The sequence below is a fragment of the Coregonus lavaretus genome, assembly GCF_964263955.1.
Source record: "Coregonus lavaretus genome assembly, chromosome: 36".
Taxonomy (NCBI): domain Eukaryota; kingdom Metazoa; phylum Chordata; class Actinopteri; order Salmoniformes; family Salmonidae; genus Coregonus; species Coregonus lavaretus.
In genome coordinates this window covers 20,413,548-20,426,920 of record NC_140023.1, presented here as the reverse complement: position 1 = coordinate 20,426,920, position 13,373 = coordinate 20,413,548, and the positions used below count along the sequence as shown (strand labels likewise).

Sequence of the window (13,373 nt, the reverse complement as noted above, 5' to 3'; positions counted from 1 at the left end):
GCAGCTCTTTCAGAACATCAGCTGTCTGAATTTGTGTGAAGGAGAAGCGGGGGAGGGCATGGGCAAGTTGCAGCGGAGGGTGCAGAGCTGGTGGCTGGGGTAGTGGTAGTGGTAGCCTCCTTCGTCCCGCCTCCTGTAATTATCCATTTTAGAACCACGAAGAAGAGTATCTACCGGATTACAGACTATGTGGAAGACCTTTGCGCTAGCACAAAGTATGTCTTTGTTTTTTATACTTTTTACATTAAACAACACATTTATTTGGCAATTTAATGCCGAGACACCAATTGTTGTTTATGTAACTTCAAATACAGATCGTTTTTTATGCATTTTAGGTAATTTAGGAAATTCAGCATTTATATATAAAAATACAGGAATCTAAATAATCAAACAATGGGCCTAAAAACTGTCTGGGGTACTGACAAACAGCCAGGCATGTGTTATAAAGGGCCCAAAAGTGTTTTGGGGTGAACTTCCCCTTTAACAGAGAGAGCACTAATTGTTTGAGTTCATAACCATGGTATCTGCTAGTTAGGCCTAGTGCAGGGGTTTTCAAACTGGGGTCTTCGGCACCTAGAGGTACTGCAGGGGATCCACAAAATGTTAGCATTTTTATGTCTCTGCATCAATGCTAAATAGCGTTAGCGCAATGACTGGAAGTCTACAGGAACAGTTAGCATGTTCATCCGACTCTGGGGAAGTAGATAAAGGGCTTCATTGCTAAAATCTCCAACTATCCCTTTAATATGGAGGAAATTACAGTAATTTGGAGCTAATTACAGGGGTTTTTCTGTAGGCTATAGAAAATTCTTAAGTGGGCCATCTAAGTGGTAATTTTCAGGTTGAAAAAAAGTTTCAGTGTTAATTTAACGACCAAAACCAGCATGCAGAAAATATATTGAACTATATATGTTTAAATAATACCATCTTTGAGAAGTAACAATCAAATAAAATGTAGACAGTCAGGGAGAAAAAATAAAAAATTGATTTTGTTATAATGTTTGAGCAGAGGAACACAGCATTATCCATGGAAAAATACATTGCAGGACATTAGCTTTAAAACGCCATGCCAAACTGTGTAGAATTGCTGGAAATTATCTTCAAAACGGCTAAATGTTCTCTCAATAGAAAAATGTGCACAAAATAATGAAATTGTCTACCAAATCTATTCATTTTAAAATGTTGGTTATTTCCACATGCCATTATCATTCACCTGATGATAAGACAAGATGTGATTTTATTTTGTTGCTAACATATGATGGGTCGCCAATTTGCCTGGGCAGGGGTCCCTGAGAAAGAATGTTTTGAAACCTCCTGGCCTAGTAGGCCTATCCCACTGGGCAAAAACTGGTTGAATCAACGTTGTTACACCTAATTTCAACGCAGAAAATCTATGTGACGATGTTGAATCAACCTGGAAAATTGATTGGATTTGCAAAAAGTCCTCAACATAAGGGAATTTAGTCTTTTTTTCACCCAACTTTGAACCTAAATACAATTACATGGGATTTTTTATATTTTTTATTCACATTAGTTGACAACTCAATCAAATGTAAATCAAAACTAGACATTGAACTGACGTCTGTGTCCAGTGGGATGTGTAAAGTAAACCACCACTGGGGATCTGGGTTAAGAATGACCCCTCAACAATGTGACTATGTGACCTGTAACCCACCAGAGAGCCCCAGAAGACTTTGAGTCCCCATTGACACCATGGGTGAGAAAAGACAAAGATGGCTTTATAAACTATTGAATGAATGTTAACAACAGCAATATGCTGTTAAAAGATGAATATGCATAACACTGTAGTGGAGTGTTCTCTCTCTTTGCTTTGCTTTCTCTTTCTCTTCTCCCTCACATATACAGTAATGACAGTCACTCAATTAGCCATGTCAGCTAACAATTATTTGATTAGTAGTTAGTCTAGCCAGCTATCTAAACTTGTAGTAATCATGGCCGAATATCGACCGGGCATGCAGCCCGCGAGGTGGGGGGGCTCCCCAACTAAATCTCGCTTAGGGCCCCCAAAAGGCTAGGGCCGGCCATGCAAACACACACACACCTACACGGGCATGCACACACATATGGGTACACACGCGCGCATGCACGCACACAAGAGCAGGCAGGATAGGGGGGAGTTGGGTTACATTCCTTCCATCGGGGCTGCGATTCTGCCAGCCAGGTCACCCCCAGTTCAGTCCCAGGAAACTGTGAGGAAAGAATTACCTCTGTGAGTACATACTGGACAACCACAAAACAGCCTGGTTGTGTATACATGTGTGTGTATCTTCTGTGTGAACATGTGTGCCAGTGTATATTTGTTTCAGCATGTGCACCAGCATGTGTATGTGTGTGTGTTTGACCCGAGCAGGTAGAGGTCTTGTGGGTTTGGTCCAGAGCTTCATCTCCTCGTCCCAGTGGTATCTGGGTCCAACTCAGGATTCCACAATTTATTGGAAATTCCCAGAGTGCCTTGGGGTATTGTGGCCACTTTGCACTGTGGGTGAAGACCAGTGGTGGAAAAAGTACTCAATTGTCATACTTGAGTAAAAGCAAAGATACCTTAATAGAAAATGACTCAAGTAAAAGTGAAAGTCACCCAGTAAAATACTACTTGAGTAAAAGTCTAAAAGTATTTGGTTTTAAATATACTTAAGTATCAAAAGTAAAAGTAAAAGTATAAACCATTTCCAATTCCTTATATTAAGCAAACCAGATGGCACGATTATGATGTTATTTTTTATTGACGCATAGCCAGGGGCACACTCCAACACAATAATTTACAAATGTGTTTAGTGAGTCCGCCAGATCAGAGGCAGTAGGGATGACCAGGGATGTTCTCTTGATAAGTGTGTGAATTTGACAATTTTCCTGTCAAAATGTAACGAGTACTTTTGGGTGTCAGGGAAAATGTATGGAGTAAAAAGTACATAATTTTCTTTAGGAATGTAGTCAAGTAAAAGTAAAAGTTGGCAAACATATAAATAGTAAAATACAGATACCCCAAAAAACTACTTAAGTAGTACTTTAAAGTATTTTTACTTAAGTACTTTACACCACTGGTGAAGAAAGTTCAGCTGCCCAGACCCTGAGAGGCACCACAAGACACATCACACCAGCTGACCTGTGCACCCAGTCACAACCTATTTAGCATGACCATCTCACAATCTTTAAATAGGTATCACAAAGACAAATAGATAATGTTACAATAATACTAGTACTTCCCCATAAAAAATTGGAAGGACAGACAGGGAGGGAGGCAGGCTGGCCGACAGATAGATAGAAGCATGTGCACGTACACATAGATAGACAAATTGAGTGTGCTGGGATTTCTGGCTGAATCAGTTGTTTAGGCCAGTTGTTGGGAACAGGAGAGATGAATGTGGGATCTGTAGAGGAGTTGGCACAGACATGACGTGATGGTGAGAGGAGGCTCAGCCATCACTATGCCCTCAGAGACAACATATCACAAGGAATCAAATTAGGCATGTTTACGTAAAGAGACATTTGAACAAGGAAAGGGACTTTGGCAAGACTAGATCTAAATGCGTATTCAATCTAACATGTATTTTTTGGGCAATTCAACAAGAGCTTTTCCATGTGAAAGCTGATCAGGTAGTCAGTGGGTTTCATAATCCGGGTATCATCAGCAGTGTATAAAACCTCACAGGGTATTTTTTCAGTGAGGTTAAATTGACATTGCATTGCATGTCCACTAAGAGTTGCTGAATCTGCCTACATGCTCTCCTGTCATAACTTAGGTATATTTGGGACTCTGCCCAGTGTCCGCTCGTGTGAAAAGGCCATTCTTCTGCACTAGCCTACGCTGAGTTTAGCATCATGAGAATGACTGCCAACACTGTCATACCAGCTCAATTCCCATTAGAAAACATTTGAGTTTAACCAAATAAAACGAAAGGAAGGGAGTATGGTCAGTTGAGATAACATGTTGAAAGAAAGAAAGAAAGAAAGAAAGAAAGAAAGAAAGAAAGAAAGAAAGAAAGAAAGAAAGAAAGAAAGAAAGAAAGAAAGAAAGAAAGAAAGAGACGTAGCTATGAAATGAGAGGGGGTGACATTCTTACAGAGCAGTAAGTACTCCAACTGTGATTTTTTTCCTACAGCCTAATAAATCAGGATGAAAGAGGGCATGAGAGTGTGCTGGGGAGGGAGACTAATCTGTACGAAAGAACACAGTCTCCCCAGCACACTCTCAAGGACAGACGCTGAAGGTTGTGTCGCCTCCTAGTGGACATAGGCACAATTGCAATTTCACTCAGCAAATGTCAATCAGTTTATGTTTTATATGTCCTACTTGCACTTCAGTAATATTGTAAAGTGAATGAATGCACACATCCTTTTTTGAAATCCAAGGTAGACTATGGTATAATGTTTGATTTTATATCAAGAATAAGCATGATAAATTAGGATACAGGATAGACATTTTCAATGGAATCAATGCCATAGATAAGCATAATGCTTGAATTATTGTGACTCAGTGAGGATTTTGCCACTTTCAGTCTCCCTTGAGTAAATTCTGTAGCCCATGACCTTTTGTGACCTTACGTGACCTGAGAAGATTCTTGAGTAAAGCCATAGCCAGGTAAATGTAGAGGTGGGTGGGAATGGCATGTTTTGTCACGGCTAGACACGGTGGGAAAAGCAACAGGTAGCTAGCTCAATGTATGCCTAGCGTTCCTGACTGTAGCATCCCAGACCACACCTGTGAAGATGGCCCAGGTTAAGTCACCCGTGGATGGTGTCAAGAGTCAGCAGCAGTGTGCAGAGATGTACTCTGATATTACCACCGTCAGCTCCAGCGCAGGTCAGTCAAAAAAAATTTTTATGTCAAAATTCTATTGTATCAGTCAGAATTGTATGATGAAGTTACGTTATTAATAACAAATTATACATGGTTCATTTATATCTGCATGAACTAAATGTAAATATCATGAATTGATGCTGTAGTACAGGAAGTGTACTTACTGTGATCAAGATGTGGTTGTCCCACTGGCTATCCTAAATTGAATGCACCAATTTGTAAGTCGCTCTGGATAAGAGCGTCTGCTAAATGACTTAAATGTAAATGTGGTTGATAAGCGTTGTTTTCATTTAATATTTTATATGAAAATGGACTGAAAACTGTAAGTCCTTAACATTTCTAGACTTTGATGAAAATGATTGAGAAAGAATAACAAACAAAAATGTAAGAAATAAAATACTATTTTGGCCAGTTCCCTGTTCATTCTGGTTGTTCGCCATCCAGCGTAATGTGAACAGCCAGTCAACCATGTCAACCAATTTTCCAAATTAGTCACTGTTAGCTATTGTTAACTTAATCTTGTTCAAATCCCCATGTCTCTGGTATCTCTTTCTCACGAGATTGAATTTGGTCAGCAAAGCCTCGTGGCTATTAGGTTGCTCGAGGTTGATGGGAAAGATAAAGTCATGTAATCCGTATTTTTTAAAGAACATTCATCAGTGAAATGTGTCCTTACAAATTTGGGCGACTTCCTATGTGGTGAAAGTGAAACACAAGTAGGCCTATAGGCCTGACCAGCCTACCTCATGAAACGTGCACTAGAGAGTATAATCAAGAAACTCAGCCATCATTTACTGTTTAATTAAAGGCAGAGTGAATGCCTTTGCAGCATCAATTCAAAGTCCTCACCCACTCAACCTATCGTTATCCCGCCTACAGATGTGGGCAGCCCAGCCAGAAATGGCCCATTTGACAGTATGGCCCTAGGCCTCAGTAGGCGTGCGAGAGCCTACCCATCCCCAGCGCGCAGGCGCCATCGCACCACCTTCAGTCACAAGCAGCTGGACCAGCTGGAGATCGCGTTTGGACAGAACCACTACCCCGACATCTACTGCCGTGAGGAACTAGCGCGGCTCACCAAACTCAACGAGGCACGCATACAGGTCAGTGCGCCTAGTCCTATTTATCAGTCCACAGGGATTTCGTTAATTTGTTTTATCCTCGGGGTAAAAGTTGATAATACTTGCGATGTCTAACTCAAACAGTTTTCATTTACAAATGAAAGGCCATGACATACTTATTATCCATTATCCTATAAAATGGTTAAATCTCAAATTCAACCCAGTTAAGACTGATTTCGTATTGTATTTGACAGGTATGGTTCCAAAATCGCCGTGCCAAATACCGCAGGCAGGAGCGTGCGTCTCAGAAGGTCTTGCCAATGGGCATGATGCCAGGGCACGGGGCACTGTTGGGCAGCATGTGTGTTCAGTCCACAGGGTTGATCCGTCAGTACTACCCTCACTCCCTGGCTCACCATATCCCCCGGTTCCCCTCTATGCTGCCCTCAGGTGGTTACTCCCACTCCCACCACCCAGGCTCAGCCAGCCAGTGTCCCTGCCCCACAGTCCCACCACAGCCACAACCCTCCCGCCAGCACGAGGAGTGGTACAGCCCGCTACAGAACATTGGAGCCCCACCCAGCAACCTGGCCACACCTGTGTTCTCCCTGACTTCCATGCCTGCTCTAGACCCTGGCTCTCACTGGAACTAAAGAAAGGGCAACTTCTATGTCGAGAGGTAGACAAGCTCTGATAGGCTGTGTTTCGAAGAACTAACAGTTATTCATTGCACCTTAGATTAGATTACATAATACATATTTGTGTATCTATGCAGTGATAGCTAGCAACTAAAGAACATTAAGTATATAGAGAATAGTGAGAACGACTTAACTCTTTCACCCCTTGAATACCTGACATTGCATGTTTTCTGTGACAAGCAGATTGAAAGTTCAGGGTAGCCTAACTGAGAGAAAGACATTTGTGGGTAATCTTGAATTACCCATATAGATTGTCTGAAATATACACGATACAGCTTTCTCCTAACAATGCCTTTTGTATAAGTAGTGTGTATTGGGAGTGATTTGTTTGTTTATGTTGAAGTGATGCTAGAAAGTTTTTGTATAATTTCAACCAGTAGATTTGAAAGTAGCGCTCAGAAGTCAAAAAGGGTCCCTGGAAATTGTGAACAATTGTGTACAACGTCATCCATTTCGTACAGTGCCTTCAAATCTACTGGCTGAAAGTATTCACACCCCTTGACTTTTAACAAATGTTGTTGTGTTACAGCCTGAATTTGGAATGAATAAAATGTAGATTTTTTGTCACTGGCCTACACACAATACCCCATAATGTCAAAGTGGAATTATGTTTTTAGAAATGTTTACAAATTAGTTCAAAATGAAAAGCTGAAATGTTTTGAGTCAACAAGTATTCAACCTCTTTGTTATAGCAAGCCTAAATAAGTTCAGGAGTAAGAATGCGCTTAACAAGTCACATAATGAGTTGCATGTACTCACTCTGTGTGTAATAACAGTGTTTAACATGATTTTTTAATGACTACCTAATCTCTTTACCCCACACATACAATTATCTGTAAGGTCTCTCAGTCAAGCAGTGCATTTCAAACACAGATTCAACCACAAAGACCAGAGAGGTTTTCTAATGCCTTGCAAAGAGCATGGTCAAGTTATTAATTACACTTTGGATGGTGTATCAATACACCCCATCTCTACAAAGATACAGGCGTCCTTCCTAACTCAGTTGCCGGAGAGGAAGGAAACCACTCAGGGATTTTACCATGAGGCCAGTGGTGACTTTAGAATTGTTACAGTTTAATTGCTGTGATAGGAGAAAACGAAGGATGGATCAACAACATTGTAGTTACTCCACAATACTAACCCAATTGAAAGAGTAAAAGGAAGGAAGCCTGTACAGCATAACAAATATTCCAAAACATGCATTCTTCTCACAACAAGCCACAAAAGTAATACTGCAAAAAATGTGGCAAAGCAATTAACTTTTTGTCCTGAATACAAAGTGTTATGTTTGGAGTACCACTCTCCATATTTTCAAGCATAGTGGTGGCTGCTTCATGTTATGGGTATGCTTGTAATCGTTAAGGGCTGTAGAGTTTTTCAGAATAAAAAATACATGGAATTGAGCTAAGCACAGTCAAAATCCTAGAGGAAAACCTGGTTCTGTCTGCTTTCCACCAGACACTGAGAGATGAATTCACCTTTCAGCAGCACAATAACCTAAAATGCAATGCCAAATCTACACTGGAGTTGCTTATCAAGGAGACAGAGTATGTTCCTGAGTGGCCGAGTTACAGTTTTGACTTAAAGGGTACTTCGGGATTTTGGTAATGATGCCCTTTATCTACTTCCCCAGAATCAGATGAACTCGTGGATACCATTTTTATCTCTGCGTGAGGTTTGAAGGAAGTTGCTAACTAGCGCTAGCGCAATGACTGGAAGTCTATGGGTATCTGCTAATTATCATAATCAAACATAACCTACACCTCAGACAGAGCTGCACTAACATGCACTCCAAAAGGCTACAGTATGTGAATGCCACTTTGAGACATATTCAACATAAAACTACATAAACAGAGAAGACAATATATTTGTTTATTACAGCATATTACAAAGACAACACAGTTGCATGTGTCTACTAATCTGTCATTTTATAGCTTTTAATAACACATTTCTATTCAAATAACCTGTATTCACTGAACAACCATCACTGAATGATAAAATTAGAACTATTTTGTAACAAATAAAGTTTCAGTATACATTTAGAAATATTATAAATGGTTTGAATATTGTCCTGTGCCTTATAGCATAAAGACCTGGTAACCTAATGATCTGTAACTGTTTGACAGCAATGCAGCTAATTTGGAAAGAATCAAGTGTAGTGTACCTACACATAACATCATCACTTCAATAGGCCGCTAACATTTATAGCAACATAACCCTGCATTCTACTTATAACACATCTGTAAAATTAAGTTAACCCTTGAGTATTGCTATCACCCAGAGGTCTCACTGTGCTATACGTCAAGTGAATCCAGTGATGAAGAAATCACAATGTGCAGCACAACATCTCTTGTATGAAATTCAGATTCTGTTAATCTCAAGTACCAGTCCTGCTGTAAGCGGAATTGTGCGTTCAGGTAGGTAGGTAATAGACTATGTAAGGGATGTATGTGTGGATCAGCAGAAAAATTATTTGTGATTGCCTGTGTTTGACCAGAACCAGACCTGTACCAAGTGTGGCTTTTACGTTACCTGGGTCACATTCAGTACAAACAAATGGGAGAAAGCGTTTTGAAAACAAGAATGAGCATACTTGTAGGACTAACCTATGTATTACCGCCTCCGTTTCAAAACACTGTCTTCCGTTTTGTTCCAACTGAAAGCAGCCCTGTTCAAGGCTTGTTTCTGTGTTCAGACAAATCCTTCAAACCTGCTTTGCCATTCCCACACTCACACATTTACTCTTTAGTACAGTATCCTGCATCCAGCCTGTAACATTATCACCATGAGTAATAGTACAAGAATAGTGCAGTAATACTAAAGGTCACTCTTAGAGTTAAGGACCACAGGCAGTTGTCGTTAATGGCCTAACTTGATTGGATGCATAAATATCAAAACCTTTGGTCCATAATCCTAGATTCTATACAGCAAAGCAGCGCTTAGGTAAATACCTTCTTAAGAATTTAATTCCAATATGACTGAACTAGTTTGTTGTTAGCATACAGTAGACACATTTGGCAGTTTGTAATAATTACAGTAATAATTGAATAATCTACTGTATATATCAGCGGTGGGCAAACCATTCGATCCGGCCCACAGGAGGTTTAAGTAAAAACCTTTTATTTTAATTTTGTTTTTGAGGGGGGGGGGATAAAAAACTCCAGGCCACACTTGAACGTCTAAAACTAGATAGAAAGTATGTGGAAATGATAATGGACCTATATATTTTCAAATTACTACCCTTTATCTTGCCCACAAATTTTGACAAGCAAATCGGTCAAATCAAATCTGTGTGGCCCTCCGTTGAATTTCAAAAATCCCGATGTGGCCCTCAAGCCAAATAGTTTTCCCACCTCTGGTATATATGCTGTATGGATGGATGAAGGATAGCGATAACCCCACAGAGAGCGTGAGACATTTACCTGGGGTCTGGCTCAGGTAAATTAAAGTGGTGTGGTTGAGAAAGTGGTGTGGTTGTGTGCAGTGCCCTGAGCCAGACCCCAATAGTTAGGCAGCATCTCTCCTCTACTCCAGGGACTTGGCAAACTCGGCGTAGTCTATGTACCCGTCGTTGTTTTTGTCATTGTCCCTCAGAACATCATCTATAAGGCTTATGAGGTCCTTCTCTTTCATAGGCTGACTATCCTCTCCTCTTTCCTGCAGAAAATGTGGAAACACATGCACGTGTATAGATGAATAAAGTGCATACAGTATGTGGCATCATTGGCTGATAATATAATTTTTTATATTATGTTTTTCCTTTCACACATACCTCTTTGTGCACATGAGTGATGGCTGTGGCCAACTCCAGCCCATCCAGTAAGTTGTTGCCATCATAGTCATGCATCTTAAAGTAGTGTAACTGTAGCTCCTGCGGCGACATATCCGACTCCGGCTTGTCAATCACACCTTCCAGATGCTCCATGATGTGTCTTAGACAGAGGACATAGGAGAGACACTGCTCAGTGCATTAACCATGCATACAATGTCTGCCAAATGGTAGGTAAAGCTTGGAATAGAGCTAGCTAGCTAGCCAGACAGACAGACAGACAGACAGACAGACAGACAGACAGACAGACAGACAGACAGACAGACGTCAAGTTTAAGCAAACAGAATTTGGTAGTATTGCAAACAAAATAGTATAGCAAACAAAAGTGTATTGTTTTACCCATTCATATTCATGTGGCCTGTTCATTAGACACAGAATGGTAGAAAATGCTCAGAAACCGAGAGAAAAAGTAAAGTACTATCTGTACTTGTCTAATAACAAACGTTTTCTTTTGTTCTGTTGCAAAGCATTTTGGAGCGGTGTATCCTTATGAACACGACCCTTTACTCACTCTCTGTCATGGACCATGTTCTTGTCCAGGTGCATGTTAGGACGGTGACTCTCCGGTGGGTGTTCTTGGGCTGCCTGCTCATGTGAACAAACAGACAGCAGAAAGCAGGACACCAGGAGTAGCCAGCCCCACACCACGCTCCTCCTGCCACTTACTCTTAACACCATTCTGGTATGTACAGTAACTACACTGACAGACAGAGAGACAGACAGAGAGTGAGTGAGAGTGAGCAAGGGACATAATTGAACAACAACGTTAATCAATGCTGAATAATATGAGTTAATCAATGCTGAATAATATGAACAATGATTGCAAGCAAGGTGAAGGCACAGAACAGCCAGTGTCACTCGTCACTGAATGGCAAGAGCTTTCACTAGAAATAGGTGGTCCATCTATGAACCCATTTGTTAACTTTTGGAAACACATACATGGCAGAAGAATCAGAAGATTGATCAAATGGAATTGCATTATTTTCAGGCAATAATAGCCTCATTGTTTTCAGTGATATGTTATTCTATGTACAGTTTGGAACGAAATCTAGCTAATCTGGTGATAGACACATGGCTGGCTAAAGTTAATTATAATTGCGCCTAGTTGGTTTTCAAGACCATCAGTTAGTTTAGCAAGATCATTCATATGGTGATAACAAGACCACCATAATGGATCTTCAGCGATATGAATGATTCAAATTCATACTCACCAGCTGACAAACAGACGTGAAACCGTTCGTTTGTGAATTAACTATTTGTATTTTCTTCACCCTTTTTGGGCATTGCTGTGAGCCGTAGTCACCTTTCAACTCATGGACACGACAGCTAAATTCTGATTGGCTATCGGCATTTTGCGTCAGCGATTTGAAGGCGTGCAATTGCCTAATCCAGACACCTGTGCAAAACAGGAACGTGAATGTAATTGTTAACTGTGTGTTTCGTTGAATTTAAGAAGTGAAAACATCTGACAAGCAAATGTCAACATTTCATAGGGAAAATGAAGCCACCAAATCTATTTTCCGAAGATTTGAGGTTGGATTAGCTATACAAAATTGTCCTGTGATAGTTTGTAGTCGTAGGTACTGCACTTGACCTAAACATTAGTTTGCTGTGTAGCAAGTCAAGTACTCGAGCTGTCGTTTTCCAATGTTTTTGTGAAACACCGATTTAGCAGCCGTCCTGGGAAACTATGGCAGCTAAAATGTGTTCTATCACCAGGTCAAGGTATATTAAATCATGTATTGTATTTTTGACAAATGGGCGTTAAGATAATAGTTTGCCCCGCCCCTTTCTCCCGAATAAAGGCACGCGCAATTTACATTTTTGTCATTTAGCAGACGCTCTTATCCAGAGCGACTTACAGTTAGTGAGTGCATACATTTTTTCATACTGGCACCCCGTGGGAAACGAACCCACAACCCTGGCGTTGCAAGTGCCATGCTCTACCAACTGAGCTACAGGGGACTGTAGCAATTTAATGTATACATTTTTGTATTCAGCTTGTAACATGTAAAGTGTTACATTCTTTGTCAATGGATTTGCAACAGCTGTAACCCTCATAGTCACGCGTTACAATACAGTGCTGAATTGTCTGACCAGACCATATGGCAGGTGTAGGCCTAGTTACCTTTAGCCACAAAACCTGAAGTCGAGCGATGAAAATAGTTGACAATTGACCTTTAAATACAGTAGCCTACTTGGACTTTATTGAGGGATTGGACATACACTGCGGCAAAATCCGGAATAATAATTTGCCACCTGTGTGTTTTAGAGCCACAGTTTGAACTTTACTGTTTTATCTATACACTGCGCTCTAGTAGGCTATTAGCGCTAATCCCAGGAATTGATCTAGTTAGGGAACGTTTTTGAAGGGAAATCTAGTACGGTTATCTAGGACAAAAGGCACTTCAATACAAACAGTTTACAGCAGCCTATAGGCTAGCTAATGTGTTGCCTCTACCCTATTACAATGTAAAGTAAAGAAAATGTTTTACTTCTACAGGCATTGTTTTTTCGTAAAATATTTGGTGTGTAGGCCTATTGTATGCAAAATAAATACAAGCATAATAGAGTCGACTACAAGGAGTTATATATTGACTGGCTATAAAGCAATAATAAACTACTTAAATAAATAGATAGTTATTATGAAAAATAAACTAATCTGAATCTACAAAATATTTTAAAGCCCTCACACAATGGGTACACAAATCTCCCAATCTCATCCTCAAACTGAAGCACCTGTCCTACAGCAAACCTCTGAGTTTGTATACAACTCTTTAACAACATTGTTTTTTTCATTGTGCTAGTCCACATTGACTGATTGGTATTTAAGAATAAATGGGGGTTACATATTATTTTGACATGTCCACCCAAAATGTTTATGAGGAGGGACGGTAGGGCAGCGCACATGCTCATAGATGGCATGACACTTTTTTCATGATTTGTTTGTCAGTCCGCAGTTACT

At 40.3% G+C, this 13,373-nt stretch overlaps 2 protein-coding genes across 3 annotated transcripts; one reads left to right on the top strand and one right to left on the bottom strand.

The window, feature by feature from the left end:
* Nucleotides 1-4,728: 4,728 nt before the first annotated feature.
* On the top strand, nucleotides 4,729-7,365 carry LOC311111037 (homeobox protein prophet of Pit-1-like; the record flags this gene model as incomplete). The annotated part of the gene is made up of 3 exons (XM_084153733.1): nucleotides 4,729-4,822; nucleotides 5,699-5,922; nucleotides 6,135-7,365. The coding sequence occupies 3 exons, from the start codon at nucleotides 4,729-4,731 to the stop codon at nucleotides 6,531-6,533; spliced, it is 717 nt and encodes a 238-aa protein (XP_084009859.1). The 3' UTR covers nucleotides 6,534-7,365.
* A 1,071-nt stretch (nucleotides 7,366-8,436) lies between these two features.
* mcfd2 (multiple coagulation factor deficiency 2, ER cargo receptor complex subunit) lies at nucleotides 8,437-11,721 on the bottom strand. 2 transcript variants are annotated; one of them, XM_084153165.1, is made up of 4 exons: nucleotides 11,620-11,721; nucleotides 10,920-11,103; nucleotides 10,351-10,510; nucleotides 8,437-10,235 (listed from the first exon to the last, which is right to left on the bottom strand). In XM_084153165.1, exons 2-4 carry the CDS (start codon nucleotides 11,084-11,086, stop codon nucleotides 10,104-10,106), a joined length of 459 nt encoding a protein of 152 aa, XP_084009291.1. In that variant the 5' UTR covers nucleotides 11,087-11,103; nucleotides 11,620-11,721; the 3' UTR covers nucleotides 8,437-10,103. The 2 variants fall into 2 exon arrangements, with proteins under 2 accessions (XP_084009291.1, XP_084009290.1); XM_084153164.1 differs by having other exon boundaries at nucleotides 10,920-11,108; nucleotides 11,620-11,706.
* Between the last annotated feature and the right edge of the window lie 1,652 nt (nucleotides 11,722-13,373).